At 41.8% G+C, this 16748-nt stretch overlaps 1 protein-coding gene across 6 annotated transcripts in view; it reads left to right on the top strand.

The window, feature by feature from the left end:
• The first annotated feature begins 321 nt into the window (after positions 1-321).
• Positions 322-16748, top strand: part of RFTN1 (raftlin, lipid raft linker 1) — a 98275-nt gene continuing 81848 nt past the window's right edge. For 2 of the 6 annotated variants that reach the window (XM_067291526.1, XM_067291531.1), the window contains exons 1-2: positions 322-412; positions 11044-11199. In XM_067291526.1, the coding sequence (XP_067147627.1) occupies positions 11055-11199 (145 nt within the window). In that variant the 5' untranslated portion in view covers positions 322-412; positions 11044-11054. Of the gene's footprint in view, positions 413-1038; positions 1112-1532; positions 1597-4405; positions 4437-11043; positions 11200-16748 lie in introns of those variants that run through there. The other 4 variants (XM_067291530.1, XM_067291528.1, XM_067291527.1 and 1 more) reach the window with 4 other exon arrangements.

A 16748-nucleotide genomic window follows, 5' to 3' on the forward strand; every position in this document is an offset into this window, starting at 1 on the left:
GGTTGCATAGTGGTTGTGGTTAAGGGGTCATATTCTGCCTGGAGGGCAGCAACAAGTGGAGACCTGTAGTGTTTAACAACTTCATCATGATCGGACAGTGTATTTGCACCCATCTCCTCCTAGCCCCCCATTTCTGTTCTGCCTCAGCAGCAGCCTACCACGATGGTTAGTGGCCAGAGTACTTCCTCTGTGAGGACAGGCTGAGGGAGCTGGGCTTGGTTAACTTAGAGAAGAGATGGCTTTAGGGTGGGCCTAATAGCTCTAACTCTTTAGTGCCCAAGAGGAGGAGTCAGGCTCTTCACTGAAGTGTGCACCGTGGGAGGATGAGAGAGAGAGCAGAGAAACTGCAACAGGAGGGGTTTGGACTGGATATCAAGAAAACCCTTTTCCACCCTGAGGGCAGCTGTGCAGTGTAAGAGCCTGCCCAGAGAGGCTGCGTGGTCCCCATACTTGGGTGTTTACAGGAGCTGGCTCTAAAAGCCTGGGTCTGCTTTCGTGGCAGACCCTGCTGGGGGGGGAGGGCTGGAGACCGTGAGGCCGCGCCTGTGCTCGCGGTGTGTGTGGGGTGAGCCCAGGTGCCATGTCAAGGTGCGGGGCTGAATGGAGCGAGGCAGGTTTCTTACCCCCCCGCCCCCGGGGGAGGGCGCAGAGCGGGGCTGGGGGAGGAGGGGAAGGGACCGGAGCGGCGGTGGCGGCGGGGAGCGCGGGGCAGACCGGGTCCAGCCGCGGGCTGTGGCTGAGGCGGCGGGAGAGGGGCGCGGAGGAGGCGGGCGGCGCCGGGGCCCTTCCCGCCCCCGGCGGCGCGCTAGGAGGCGCCCGGCCCCGGCCTCGTCGCGCCGGCGGCGGCGGGGCGCGGGGCTGAGCCCGAGCCCCGCGGCGCGAAGAAAGAGGAAGCGGCCGCAGGCCGGCCCCGCGGAGGCGCCTCCCCGCCCGGCAGCGCCGCCGCCCCGCGCCGCTCAAACTTTGTGCTCGGCGGCGGCGCCGCTGCCCGGCACCTCTTCGCCGCGGCGCCGGGCGGGGGCGCAGCGCGGCGGGCGGGCAGCCGGAGGAAGCGCTGTCAGCGGGGCCGCCCGTCCTTCAGCACCGCCGGGCAGCGCCGCGCCGCCGCCAGGTACCGCTTCGCCCCGCGGCCCGGCGGGCAGACTCGGCGGGGGGCGGGCGGTAAAGCGGCCCCGGGGCGCGTCCCCCCGCTTCGGCCCTCTGGCCCGCGAGTTTGGGGAGGCGGCGGCGCGGCGGGGGCGCTGCCCGCGGCCAGGCCGGGAGAGCGGCGGCTTCGCGCCGTTGCCGCTTCCTGCGCGGCGTCCCGGCAGCCCGGGGGCCGGAGCCGCGGCGCGGCGTCCCGGCAGCGCGGGGGCTGCGTTTGCACGGGTGGTTTGTACGGGCGGCCGGTCCCGCTTTCGGGGGAGGCTGAACTAGCACCGGGAGCGGGAGCGGCCGGGCTTCCTCGCCGGGGCTGAAGTCAGCGCGGCTGCCCGCGGGGCTGGGCGGGACGCGCCGTCCTGGGGTTGCAGCCCGCGGTTACCGCCGAGGACGGGACATGGCCTTTGACGTCCGTGATCCGCTTCGGTGCGTTTTTATGGTGATCTAAGGAGAGAGGTAAGGCGGGGGGCGGCAGCACGCGCACGTTTGAGCACCAAATACAGCTCCGTCCCCTCGCGCTTCATCCCGATCCCTGGCGGAACAGCCGGCGTCTCTGCTCCCCGTGCATTCCTGAAAAAGGGGGTGCTGTTGGGCGGGTTTTCGGAGCTCTGCCGTGGTACTCCCAGCGCGGTCAGGTAGTTGGTGGCAGGCGCCTGCCCTGCGCCGCGCTGCCGAGGCCCTCCTGCTGGACGTGGCTTTTAGGCTGAAATGATTGCTGCGAGTGGAATAATAGCGATTTAGCTGTACCTGACAAAATACTCCGTGATCTTTTCCGCTAAAGCTTGGAAGCTACAGTATAGTTACATGCTAGTTCTATTTTTATTCTCATGAAACTCTATTATGCTTTTTGACTTAATAAAAAAAAAATTAACATTGTCATGATATAGGTGATCTCCAGTTCACATGGGGAAATCTTGATGTAAAACTGCTTTTATTTATTTATTTATTTATCTTAATGAATCCAGTCAATTTTAGCTTCTGGCATTTAATAACAAGTTATTGGCAATAACACTCTTTTTCACAATACCAGTGGGCACATTTATGTATTTAATTTCTGTTTTTTCTTAAAAAAAAAAAAAGTCTCAGAATGAACAGCTATTTTAGGAATCTAACTTAACCTCAAGTTAGTTACATTAGACAAGGGGCTTTCCGCCGCCTGAACGCTGGCATTCCCCTGGTCTGAGAGCGAGAATGTAGCACAGAATGACTATATACAGCTGTGATTAAATACTTAGGGGAGTTCTGAGCTGCGATACTGGGAAATACAGATATCATTTGGGATAAAATGTACTGATAATGAAGTGGTCTCAAATTCTGTGGTGGAAAAGCTGGAAAGCTCAAGCCACAGCCTTTCAGAGAATAAAAATCCAGATTGATGCAGTATAAAAAAATAATCGCATCACCCTTATTCCATCCTCCAACTTCATGTGAGGTCCCACAGCTTCACACCTAGCTCTGTAGTCCACCCTTCACGCCCAGTCAGCTTGCCAGGGTTGTACTTTATGGCAAACCATCAAAAGGCAGTGAGCAGAGGACTGTCAAGTCTGTATGGCTTTGCATTTTGCTATGGTCTTACTGTTCTTTGAACCTACTGTGCATACATGGCAAAACATATCTGGTTTTTGTGTCTGTTTTCTGTGGGTTCAGAGTGGTGTAAGATTAAAGGAAAGTTGGGTTCATATCTAAAGTTCCTGTGCATATTTCTGTCAGGTTCCTTCGGTCTTTAATTTGATAGGGGGAAAAAAAAAAGTCGGCTGCTTTAGTTTCCTCTTACATTTTTAAGAGCAGATCTCTAGAGCTCCTTAGCATCTCAGTAGACTTCTTCTGCCCTACTCTACTTGAAGGCATCTTTCTTCAACATTTGCAGTCACAGTACTTCAGAAGAAATTTTACCAGTACTTTGTCCAGTGGTATTAACACTTCCTTATCTTGACCATAAATACGTCATCTAAAGCTATTTTCTAGAAATGAGTGGTAACGTTATAATCTTTTGATATACCAGTACTGAAAGAAAGCATTATGAAATTACCGAGTGATACATCTTTTGAATAAGCATTATAGGAGGATGTGGGTAGGGTTAGGAACAAGGGTGCCTCTCTAACCTACTGTTTCTCAGGTTTCTTCCCCAAACCAGCACACTTATTACTTTTCTCCACCAGTTCTCTCTGATCCTGTTTGTTCTTCCTCCCACCCTTTTTCAGCCACGTGCACGCAAGACAGCTTTGTGCCTCTAGAGAGAGGGTTAAGCGCAGCTGGTGGCAGCACCCAGTTTATGGAGCCCAGAGACTGCAGAGGTAGCGTTGCCCACTGCAGACCTGGGACAGCGAGGAGGAAAGCAGAGGGTGTCATGCAGGGCAGTAGTGACTTGAGCCCAAGACTAGTATTGCAAACACCAGAATGACAATAGCACCTAACAATATTTTGTTAATATGCTGCAGAGATAACATCAATCTGTTTGACACACTGCATACTAGGACCCTGCTGTCTTCATGACTTGTGAAAAAGAGGTATTATTCTAACTTTGGTGAACCCACATTGTATTTATTCATGTACTATTATGCTTTTTCTTAAAATTTCCCTAAGCCTTAGCAAACTCTTGAGGCTATGCTAGCAAGGCTCTAATTAACTAAATTACATTTTCCTTCTTCTTTCGCGTAGGCACTGCCTTTTCTTGTCTTTCTGGGAGGTGCTACCAAACCCAGTTCAATAGTTTGCTTGTTTTTTACTTCTAGCAATCGGACCTGCAGTTCCTTGTAACAGTTCTCAGAGTTCTTTGTTTGAGACAGTTCAGTCCTTCTGATCTGAGTTCTGCTTTTGTTTGGTTGTGGTATCTTTGGCCTGCGCTTACTGGGCTTGTCTTCTGGCACATTTCACTTCATGCTAGGGTTTCTTGATCTGAGACCGTAGTTTTCTCTGCTGAGCATTTTTCCTGTCCCTTGGAAGCTCTCTGCTTATTCTACCTTTCCTTCTTTATTAGGTAATTCATCTCACTAAGTCTGGAAACCTTCTTATGAATTCTCTTGTCACTTCCTTAGGTTACAAATTCTGCAGATGTGAGTATTGTAATTTAAACATGTTCCAGACCTCCTCTGTGTTCAAGTCCTCCAGCTTTTCATTCCTGTTCATCTCACTGATGAGTTCCCTTAGTTTTTCAGATTTGCCTTTTGAAATCGAAAACCTTAATTGAAATGTACTTTGGTTGCTCTGCCATTTAATTTAAACCAAATCAATCATAAAGAGTAAAACTGGGATTATTTTCTTTCAGCAATCTTTCTGTAAGCAGCGACTCATCAACAGTAAGTCTAAAATCCTGATATTACTAGTTGAATCAGTAACTGTATGTTGAAAAAATTGGTCAGCTATGACATCCAGAAATGGATAAGGCTGATTTATAGTACTTTGTTCTTTGTATTTTGAAAATAAGTCTTTCAGAATCTTTCAAATTACTTTGTAAACACTAGTTACTTAAACAACTGATCCATTCCCACAGCATTTATTGAACAGATGCTTACATAGTTACCTGTATGGTAATACTCTTGAAAAAGGACCAGTTCAATATCTCTCAGTAAGGAATTTCCCTCCTCATGGTGCAATCTCACAAAAAGCATAGGAGGGGTAAACCAGAAGGGAAGAATGCAGATATGTCAGGAGCATGGCTTTATTCTGGGAAATTGGAAAGGGTCATCTTAGTGTACTGTCCTCCTTTCTTTGCTTGCCTGTGAATCTAGTTTGTTAAGTCTGGTGTTTTCAATCCTCTGCTTCATTTCTGCTTCTCTGCCTGATATTTTTTTGCCTTGTTATTTCTCTTCTGCTTCATTGCTTGAACTGTGCTAGAAAAGGGACTTGGCCATAATTTGCAAGCTCTCTCAGGATCTGTTTAAAGCTGAAGGAGTAGGGGACTGAACACTTTGGTGTTCTGCAGGCTGGGGAGGATGCAAGAGTTAAGTGAGCGTATGCCAGCAAGTGAACTGAACTGAGCATGAAGTGCTTATTATTTTGAAAATGGGAAGGTCAGGATTGTAGGAGGGAGAGCTTAAGAAAATAAGTGTGTCTCATTACTGAACAGCAAATGTGAAGTCCTGTAATTATTTGTAAAAGCCTTCTAGCATCCCTGTGAGGCAGCGAAGCATTGCCCACTGACGGAAGAGCCAAGGCGAAAGGACTTACCGACATCCAGAGAGAAAACCTGTTAGTGTATTGCAGATATCTTGTTTCCCAGCTGGTGAACTCACCAATACAAGCACTGTCTTCCATAATTTTGTGAAAGGAGCTTTAACAGTAACTTAAGATTCATATTCTAAAAAATTAATAGTTCATGATAAAGCTTACAAAATGAGGTCCCTAGTCTGATGTCACTAGTTGCATTTATATGTGTTAATGAAAGCTAGCTTGTTCTCTCTAATTGCTCTTAAAAACAAGCTGACAGTAGTGTAATCTGCTTATACAGCACCTTTTCTTTGGATGCCGTTGTAATGTAAATATTAAAATTACCTTGTTTATATTTCAGTTTAATAGTTTATTGCACTTGTATTAGTATTTGAATGTTCATTCATACTATATACTTAGCAGCTGACTTCAATTTTATATGTATTTAAAAGAATTGTTTAGGAAGCCTTTTCAAATGGTGCCTGTAAGTAGTAGTTGACACAGTGCATTCCATAATATTGATACAGTTGAAATAAATTGTTTGGCCAATGTATACTTAGCTGATAAACATCCCTTAAATTACTTAATCTGATAATCTATTCAAGCTTCCATTAGCCATGTGTTCTGTTACTTTTCAGTGTAATTTTCGTTATTATTTCTTGGAGATGAATTGTTATGGAGTTAGGTGAAGGGAGGGGAAGATGCATCAGAAAATTAGCTTCACTTGTTTAAAAAAAATCAGATAGAAGGCAAGTTTTTTCTTCTCTTCTTTGTGCCCTTTTCCTGTTGAAAAGGAATCCTGGGGACCTAATGATTATTAACAAGAAAATAAATGGTCAACTACATGATATTCTTTTTTGCTTGTTCTTCTTTCCTAATTCTGGACTCATTGTATTTCATCTGTTTTGAACACAAGCTCTTTTGTAAAGTGAGAAAGCCAACCCAAACTGCAGAAAGTATTTTAATGAAGTTTAGGTTCAGAGACGATGAGTTGAAAACTTTGCAGCTCTCTAATAAAGCTGTAAAAATTCCTGCTTTTCGTTCAAGATACACTTGTTTTCATGGATCACAGAGGTGCTTAAAAATGGAAATAGTGGGGGTTTTTCTCTTGCTTTTCTCTTAGAGTTTGTTGTAATTTTTCAATAACAACATTTCTAATGGCAGAAGATGGTACCTGCTTCAATAAAACTTTAATTGAGAAAGAACGATCAGGTGTAGGTTACTTGCCGTGCTGGAATAGGTTTCTCTTCTGTTCCTGCAGACACTCCCCAGAGCTACGCTGCTCCTACAGTATACCACGAGGGACAGTAACGGGGAGGAGGAGGCAGCCAGAGAGGCTGTGGCTGTGGCTTACAACTTTGGGCTCTCACCCAAGATGTACAAAACCTGCATTCACTCTTTTGAACTCTCAGTTTGCAGAAGCAAGCTGTTGTCCTCCGAACCCCAGTGGGGGCCTTTGCTGTCATTCAGAAGACACATTTAAGAATTAATCAACTGTAGACTTTGCTGTTGTTCTGCAGTTCATCATAGCTTCCATTTTTGATGCTTTGCAAAATTAAAATTAGATACAGACTAACAAATCTACTGTCATATGTGGGTTTCAGTTCTACTTTTATTGTGTGGCTGAACACAGGAACAATTTTAAAGATTAGTAAGATCATAGAATACACATAGGATTAACTTGTAATCTAAGTAAAAAATGAGCTTGCAGACTGAATTAGTCTTCTCAGCATGTGCATTTGTAAAAGCCCATAGCCAAGTCTTCATTTTAATGGTTAATATTCTTCATTAAATGTTGCTGTTTATCTTGCTCAAGGAATTTCTTGTAAGTGTGGAACTAATGGGTTGATAATGAATTTTTACATTCATAATGAAAAAGTTTGAGTCTACTGCAGAAACAAAAATATTGGACCATTTTTCAGTGTTTTCGAAAAGTAGAGGAAGAATTATTTTCTAATTTGCTGTACTAAAAAGTAAATATTCAGTGATCAAATTTTGTTTTAATACTGAATAAAAGCAGTAGGAGAATACACATGAGGACATAGAAAGCCGAGATAAATGTGTATGGTACAGTAGCTATAAAGCATCTCAGTAGCATATCAAAGCAATATGTGCTCTGAAAAAGAGGGCTGAAGTCAGTGTAGATTACTTGGAAAGCATCAATGATGAAATATTTCTTACAGCACTCATTAATAACTCAATTGTAGAAAATTTAGGAAACTGTAGAAATGTGGAAAATGTAGGAAGGTGAATAATGTCTTGTTGACATCTAGATTTCTAACTGAACAACCAAGGAGTTTTTCTGTTCAGACTTGAGGGTAGAAAGACTCTGAGCAGAAGTAAATTTGGCTGCTACAAAGGAAAGTAAGGACAGTAACTAATGTTGAAAAAATTTTGAAAAGAGAGAAATCAAGATGTCCCCAAAGGAAGATTGTGAGATAACATTGGACAGAATTTGGTGGTTCAGTGACTACTAGTTGCACATCATCAGTACCTCATAGGAAACTTTAAATATTCTCTATTTATACATCTCTGGGTTTTTTCTTAATACTTAGACTTCTGTATTAAATTAGAAATTTTATTTCTTAAGATTTACTTTCTACTGCTGCAGCACTTGAATTGTAATTACTGTGGAAAAGATTGTGCTGTTGTGAAACTTGTTTTTTTCCTACTGATATCTCATTTCTCTTCCTATGAAGCGGTCCTTTTTTACTCATGCGTATTTTAGTCACATAAATATAATCATTCAAAGTTAAAGAAAGGTGGGGATTTTTGCTCAGTTTTTGGAAGAAGGGAATGAAATATGTATGCTCTAGGATGCTAATTGAAGTTTTAGGCAAGTTGCTAGAAGGTGAAAATCTTGTCTTCTAGTCAGCATTTACTTAGTTCATTCATGTGAAAAGTTGCGTGGATTCAGCCCTGTCCCAAACGGGCAGGTGTCTCCACAGCAAATGACTTGAGTATTGGCGTTGTCTTCAGAGATCATTACCAGAATGGGTGCAAGGGTGGACCAGCTTTCTCAAGCATGCTGAGGCAATATTTGAAAGAAGAGCACAGGAAAGCATTCATTGCAGCTGTTGGAAAAGCAGAGGCTTATGTTTTTCAGCACTTTCACCCCAGTTTAGGAAAGAATGCAAAACTCTCTGGGATATGAAATACAGCTTTTCATAGCTTCTTGTAAGGTCCCCAAGGTCTCTTTCTACAGCCATCTGTCTGGAGAGTCCTGCGCATTTCAGACTCTGTCTAACTAAGGGTTGCAGACACTGCTGCTTAATGACCTCTGAAATGGAATTTTTTTCCTTTCGTAATGCCATACTGTACATTTATTATGTATAAGAATTACTGGGCCATCACTGAAACAAGAAATTTGATTCACTTGCTGATATTTATTGCTATCTTAGTTCCATATCCAACACGATATTGAAGCAGATGTGTTCTGCTAGATGTGTTCCATTACAGTCTACGAAAATACTCTTGGTATCTTAAATTAGGCATATTTTTATACTGCTATTAAAATAAACAATGTTTTAGTCTTGTGCTAATCATATTGCACTGATAATCTTGTATTGTGAAGGGATGTAGCTGAACAGGCAGAAGAAAGAAGTTGCTGTATATATGAAAGAGTAGTCCTTGTTTTACTTAATGATAGTAGTTGCAATGACAAAAAATAGTAGCAGAAAGTTTTTGTTTTTGTTTTGGGAATAGAAGAACATCCTGAGGATTTTTAACCTTAAATTTACAAAATCAAGAAAACCCCCAACAAATCTAGTTTTCATTTATAGAAATTGTTAAAATAATGTAGTTTTTGTTTTTCTGCCAAAATAAGCAGAGAAGGTTGTTTTCCATTGGATGAATCTTAAAATATTTAAAGTTTGGGAACACCTGATATATCATCCATTTTTCTGGATATGTTCTTACTGAAGCTATGGGGCTTTTTAGCAAATGTTCTTTCTGCTTCCAGTTTCTGTTTGAATCAATGCTTGTTTACTATGGTACTTTTTATAGGTTTGACCTGTTGATCAGTCCTATTTTCATTATCATTATTAATGACTTTGGAATAAGGTATAGGTATGAGGTTGCAGAACCTGCCACTGATACAAATCTGGGAGGCTGCTACTGCTGATATTGAAAAGGATTCCAGCCCCAGGATGTGGGAAGAATTGGATGAATTTTTTACTGAGTAGTAGAAATGAAAAGAAATGGAGCAAAGTTATGGGTACTGAGCAAAGACTTCTGGTATAAATTGGGAACTCCTTGATTGGGTGTGGTGGATAGAAATAGAGGAAAATAGGTGCTTTGGCTAATGGTAAGATGACAATAAACTGTCAGTGTTACACAGGTCTGAAAAAAGGTAGTATGATTTTTAGGGGCACTAGACAAGTAACTTTCAGTAAAGACAGGGAAGCGTTAATGCTTTTTTAATGGGCATCGGTAAGATCTCATTTAGAGCATGTGGTCACCTGTGCTCAAACAGAGAAACGAAAGCAGGAACAAGGCAAATGAGAGTCACTGGGGTGGTTACAGGAGCTTCCGTCTTACGAGCAGCACAGAGCGTATTTATCCTAGCAAAACACAGGAGGTAACTCTTCATAAAATGACTTTACAAGTTAATATGAGGGAGGGATAAAAAACAAATCGTCCGGGGTAGCCTCAAAGCATGCAGGGTGGCCTGCGGGGGCCACACTTTGTCACTGGTATTCTGCATTTCCCTCTCCTTCCCAAAGCCTTAGTTGCTCTTTTGTAGGCAGAGACAGGTTGCCTAGTGGGTTGTAATAAAAAAAAAAAAACACTAAAAAAACCCCCAACCCAAACCTCAGGTGCCTAGCTGGTGTGTCTCTCAATCTTCTCATACTAACTGTTGGTTGAAATAATTCCCCCTTGCCTCAGTCTGACAAGCATTGTTGAAGGGATGTAGCGTGGGACACTGGTCCCTTCCTAGATCCCCCGAGTATTTTCACCCAGCGCTTCGTCCATTTCTTCATACTGGCAGTTGCAATCCCATGAGCCATAATCTGGAGGGTATTGGGAAACATTTGGCGTATGGCAGAAATGGTTGTTAGGAGTAATTATTTAAAATGTTGTAAAGTGGCTGCTTATTAAAGAGAACTGGATTTATTTACTCCAGTTCTGCGATCATATGCCTCTTTCTCTGTTTTAAAGATGACTTCTGTAAAGTGCCCTTACTTTCTCTGGCATACCTGGAAAGGTGAGGTGGAAGGAAGTAAGGTACTTTGCTAAATGCTGGTATTGCTGTCTTTACAAAATTACTTTCTCCACTGAATTACGAATCTAAATATTAATTTGAATGTTATAAAGGTAAAAAGATAATACGATATGCTCTCATAGTAATTGCATATGACATTTTTTTTATTAAGTTGTCAACCCATATATTAGCAATGTTATTTTGCATTTTCTGCCACTTTTTATAATGGAATATGTCTTCAAGAGTATATTATGGCACACACTTGAAAAGATGCAAAATTCATGCATTAAGCTGTCACTTTTCCAATAAAATAATGCCACGTCTGAGGGTTGATGTGAGTGGTAAATATTTCAATCAGTATCTTGGCATCTATTCAAAATCTACCATTTCATATAGTTTGTGTGTAGTTTGTATTTAAAAACTAAAAATCACCTTAATATGATATTATAGTGCATGAAAACAGAAAATAACAAAGCAAAGGTGAAAACAAAAGAACAAAATGATGAATGGTGGTTTTCTCCCCCCTCCCCCTTTCCCCTGCCCCTTTGTGTCAGGAACTGCTGAAATGGGTTGTGGATTGAACAAGCTAGAGAAGCATGATGAAAAACGACCTGGTAATATCTATTCAACTTTGAAGAGGCCCCAGGTAGAAACCAAGATAGATGTTTGCTATGAGTATCGATTCCTGGACTTCACGACACTAAATGATAGTAAGTACGCAGTGTTTTTCTTTAGATTTTTTTTTTCCTCCCTAAACTAACAAGTTAAGTGCTTCGTAATGGCTTTAAATAGAATAGCATGTGTAATAGTTAAGTTTTTAAAAAGTTCTAGTTTCTTTAAATAAATGTCTTCTGGTCAATCATAATACTTGCAAGAAAAGATGTTCTTCAGAATTTTCTGTAAATTTTTAACTTAATATCTATTTGTAGCTGCTCAGATTGTAGTTTCTTTTTATCCATGATTGTTTTTTTGCTCTAAGGATGTGTGTTGGTTTGCCTTACTTTACATTTTATCCAGGTTTCAAATGGTAAAGCGATTCAGGTCTGGCAGGTTATATACTTTCCTGCTCTTTCTTTCTTTCTTCCCTTTTTACTCCCCATGCTTCCTCAGGAGTGTTTTGAGAGGATAAAGACAGTGTTTTCAAATTTGCTAATCTACCTTAAGTGATTCTTATCTGGTTACAAATACTTATAGGTGCATCTATGTGGGTAGAAACAGGAAAATGTGAGATGCTGAAGATTTTTAACATCAAAGGGGGAAAGGTCCAGTCTCATGGATTTTTTTCCCTTTTTTTTTTTGATATCTGAAATAGTTTGTTTTAATTCATATGACTCTCCATAGATATTTCATTTCTTTCCTCCCTGATTGACATCGAGCAGCTCTGCCAGTATTGCTCACACCATCGCCTGTGCCCTCCTTCACTTCAAGATTAGCCTGTTCTACAAGCAATTACTCCTCACACCATTTGGAAATCTGTAGCTTGAGCAGAAGGCTGGGACCTGCTTCTTGCTATATATAAAACAACACAGTACCAAAATCTGTTATAGCTAGTTGGCAGGATGCCAGGTGTAGCGCTCTGCTTTTGCCCTGCAGTGTGCTGCTGCTTCTCTGCTTTTGCAAGCTGGGTCAGAAGAGGAGCCGAAGCAGTAGGTCCCTGTCTGCGTAAGGCTAAGAGCTGCCAGTAGCTTGTTTGCTGTGAGGCCCCTCGCTGTGCAGTTCTGTGTGTTCAGCCCATAGTCAGAAGATTTTGTTGTTCTTTAAAGTTTGCTGCAAGTGGGCTTGCATTTGGAAAAAGTTTGGAATAGGTGGTTGAACAGGAGGCAATGTGAGAGCTGAGAAGTTTTACCTTTGCAGACTTCTCTTTGTGCCTCTCTTCCTTGCCCTTGGATTGCTCCATTTGGTGCTGTACTGACCGGGATGCATTGCAGTTATTGAAAGTACCAAACAGTCAGAGAAGAATTGTTTTTTTCCTGTTTATGTATTGCAGTTGTTTCTACATTTATTTATTTTACTTTCAAACTGAGCTGTTTGAGTTCTGGGAAATTTCATTTCTGTAGTTTTATAGATTGACAACTTTTACTGCAATGTATGGCACATTGTGGAATTAGTGAATAGGAGGCTTCATATACTGAATATGAATTAATATATGTGTAGGCTTTTCTGTCATGGCTCATCACAGTTCTATCCAAATGCCTCTTTACTACAAGCTTTACTAAGTATATTCTCCTAATACCTCAGGAAGCATATATCTCTGTCACTATATGGATGAGGAACCAGTACACACAGCAGCAATGTGACTTGCCTCAGGCACAGAGCATGTCTGGCACAGAGCATATCTGGCACAGAGCAAACAATAAAACCCAGGACCTATTTAAATGGATCGGTTTGCTGTAAAGCATACTCCTACATTGTTCTTGCTAGTCCTGGATTGTTCTATGACAGGTTTAGAAGGTGTGGTTTTAAGATGACCGTGAGGAGAGGTACTTTTATCAAATCCTTTGGCAGCTCCCACTGAGTTGTGGCTTCTGCTCTGGCACGTTGCACCCTGTCACTCTGGTCTCTGAAGATGCCAGCGGGTAGACAGGCGAGGATGAGGTGGAGCTGCTGTTCCTGCTCTTTCTCCTTAGTATCACCCAGGACTCCATGTGCTCTCAGCATGTGGCAGGGGAGCAGCTCCTGGTGATGCAGCTCCCTCCCTCCCTGTTCATGTCGCTGGCTGTACAGAGCCTCACGACCCAGTACGTAGCGGTACGGTATTTCAGGTTCTTCCTCAAGGGTGAGACCTCTGCTAACAGCATCACTGGTTCATTTATATTTTAGTGCAAAAGTAACCTCTGCTGTGTAACCACAGTTAATGATGAGTGTTTGACAAATGCCTGTGTGGGCTCAGACATTCTTGCCGTGGATTCCCATTTTAAAAATGAGATGCTCACAGCTGTGTAAGAACTTTAGCTAAATTGTGAAGTCTGTCTTCTGTGAATCTGCTATAGTCCTTTTTGTGCATGTATATCCTGACATCTTTTCCACAGGTTTTCTGCTTCAGTTTTCATTTTTAGAGTAAGCCATGCTAAATTGTGAGTGGCTGCATAGTATTTTATTATATGCTTATTCTAGGCCTTATTTAGAACTCTGCTGGGCCTGGCTCTGAAGACAGTTATTCATTTTCTCTGAGGCTTTTCTACAGTGTTTGCTGCTCTGATATCTGTATCTCTCACAAGCATTTAATCTTATGTTGGGAAGGATGTGATTATCTCCATTTTGCAAATAGGGAGCTAATACACAGACAGATTACTGACAGAAGTTTTTTCCAAGTATTTAGTGTTATTTCATGTATTCCAACAGCAGCTCTCATTGACTTTAGATATAAATGTGGATACCGATCACATTTGTGGTTTGGAACCTGTCTGACAACCAGAAAATCCAAGATCACTTCTGAAACATTGTGTATGTTTTAAACTACAGTTTCACAGGCAGCTAAGTGGACATAACAGTTTGCTGCTTCAATAATTGGGTAGGTCTTGCTCCCCTCATCCACCATGCAGTGCTACCCTTGTAGCACCTTGTATACCAGCTCTATGAAGCGGTTTGACTCATGAATCTGGCAGAAGACTTTGCAATCTTTTTGTTTGGTTATCCTCTGCCAGGTCAGCGTCTTCTGGAAGAGTCTGAAAAATGCTGGAGCTGGTATAAATGATGGGAGTGTGCATCCAGGAAAAGAAATGGGACCTCAATTAAATCAGCTCACAACATCTTATGAACCCGTTCCCTTAGCATCAGTCTGTCCAAAGCAAGTATATAGTTCAGTCCTCCTGGTCATTTCTCTCCTGTCTTAGCCAGTAAGTTGCTTTTTCTTGCTGTCCTTGGTTAGTGTTTACCTTATGACTTACACAGCTGAAGGAACCTACCTATGTTCCTGTATTAAAAATTTTTATTCCTTCCCAAACTCAAGCCTTGCTGTGCACTGATTGAGGCAGATGTCCAATAGAAAATACAGTGTTTGATCACTTATTTAAGTACTGTATAAATAATGCATATGTGCAAAAGACTGAATTAGGGTTGCAAGTGTAACCTTCATTCTGACATTCCCCAGTGTTACAGGCTTGACATACTTGAATGTAGAGTGTTTGCAGAAAGATTTCCTAAGCTTTTAAGGAAAGCAGTCTGTGAAGAACCCCTCCTTTTCCATTGTGTGCCGTGAATCCTGATATCTGTATTGTTCTTCAGAAATAAAACCGTTAGATCTGCCAAGCTGACCTTTACTGCGTGAGCATGTGTGATAATTGATAGTAACAAAGGGGTTATCATCTATTGTAGATTAGCACTTGAGGAATAAAGAACACTTTGCTAAGGCATTTCAAAGCCTTAGGTGGGTGTCTTATTTTTCTGTTGGTGGCCTGCTGTCTGCTTATAGCTTGTCTGTCTGCTTATAGGCCTTCTTTTTCTTGTTTTTGCTGAGGGGACCTCCTCCAAGAAATCACGGTCTGTCTTCAGTATTGTCCCTTGACAGTATCTTGCTATGCTCTGCTCCTTGGGCTTCTGCACTGTCCAAAGCTTTTGGGCTGCTGCTCTCCCTCAGGTGAAATCATGCCAGACTACACTTGAACTAAATTGATGAAAACAGCACAATTTTTACTTGGCAAGAAGGCATTAATCGATTTCTGACATGGATGGCTCATTGATGGGTCAACAAAATGCTTGAGGTGGGGCAGAGCAAGGGTAGGTTCTTCCCCCTTTTGGCAGTAGTGAACTGTTAGGTCACCCTGATTGTAGCATGTAGCTTCACTCCTGGGTCTTCATCCAGCTCCCCAGCTGCCCTCACCTCACTGTCACCTAATAAAGCTCATTCCTTTAGTCAGGCTCGGTTGTCCCTGTATAGTCCAGTCCCCCGTCAGATTGATCTCCATCTTCAGCCAGTTTCTTCTGATGGGTTTTACTTTGCTGTTTTTTTTAAAGAGGAATATATAAATACTCCGCATTCCTGCTATGTTTTGATCTGATTCACCTATTTTGGAAAACTTCCCTTGGAATGACAGATGGTAGGAAAAGTGAGCTCTGCCTCTTCTTTGTCTTTTGTTTCTTTTCTTCCACCTCTTTTCTGTTATGATGACTGTCTGAGAGCAACAGGGAATCTGATATTTATTTATAGCTGCCCTCCTTCCCAGCCTGGTGTAGAGTTTTTTACTGACTTGATTGGAACCTTTTTGCTTCACTTTACATTCCTATTGTAATTCATTGCCCTGATGAGTTACGACAGGTTTTGGTCTTGAATAAAGTTGGTGTGAAACATATGCTAGCCATGTGATGAGAATAAAATGGGGGTATAAATTTTTTCTAAATGGGGAAAGGCTATGTTCTGAGCAAGCCGTTTGTGCTATAAAACCACTAAAATCCAGATATTTTGAGTGACAAAATTAAAAATAACAATACTTCTCATGTCCCAAAGAAGTTCTTAAGTCACAGTGTGAATACAAGGACTGTGTTTTTTATCCCTATTGTCAAGAATTTGTCTCCTTTTTGTGATAAAGATCAAAATGACAAAAATTATTAGAAGTGAAGTCATTAGCTACATTTCAACACTTCTCCTCTATGTTTTGCATAAGTGTTGTAGTCTAAGGACTGAATTACCAGCCCAAAATACTTCCAGTGTCCCAAATCTGGTGCATGCATAGGTCCTTTCTGAATTGAGGCATTTGATTGAGATACATACATACATATGTATTATTTTTGCAATTGACTTGTCTGTGTACATATCTTTAAAGTTCTGATGACCTTATAGATACTATACAGTCATCTTTTGTGCCCAGTTATGCTTCTCAGAAACATTTATTACAGCTTTATTACTTTTTCCTAATAGAAACACAAATAGTGTGTAAATGAACTTTTATAAAATGGCATTTTTTTAAATTAAAATTGAAAGTTAAACATTCCAATATGGAAATATTCTTAAATTAGGATTAAATTTCAGTTGTGTGTAGACTGTGGTTTAATTTATCATAAAAATTCAGTTGGAGAGGGAGAAGAAGGAATCTATTTGGAACTTGGAAATGTCATGCACTGAGAAGCTTGCAAGCTGGGTATAGAGAAAGCATTTTTCCATAGGATTTACGTGCACTCTTTTAAAAGGGAATTCTGTTTGATGCAGAAGGTAGTATTTATTGTTGACTTCAGTAATTACCATCTCTTCCTACCAGTAATTTTTATATTAGATTAAGTAGTTATTTGTGCCTGGCTTCTGCCTTCTGTTTCCTTTCACCATTCA

Source organism: Apteryx mantelli, chromosome 2 (assembly GCF_036417845.1).
Source record: "Apteryx mantelli isolate bAptMan1 chromosome 2, bAptMan1.hap1, whole genome shotgun sequence".
Lineage (NCBI taxonomy): Eukaryota > Metazoa > Chordata > Aves > Apterygiformes > Apterygidae > Apteryx > Apteryx mantelli.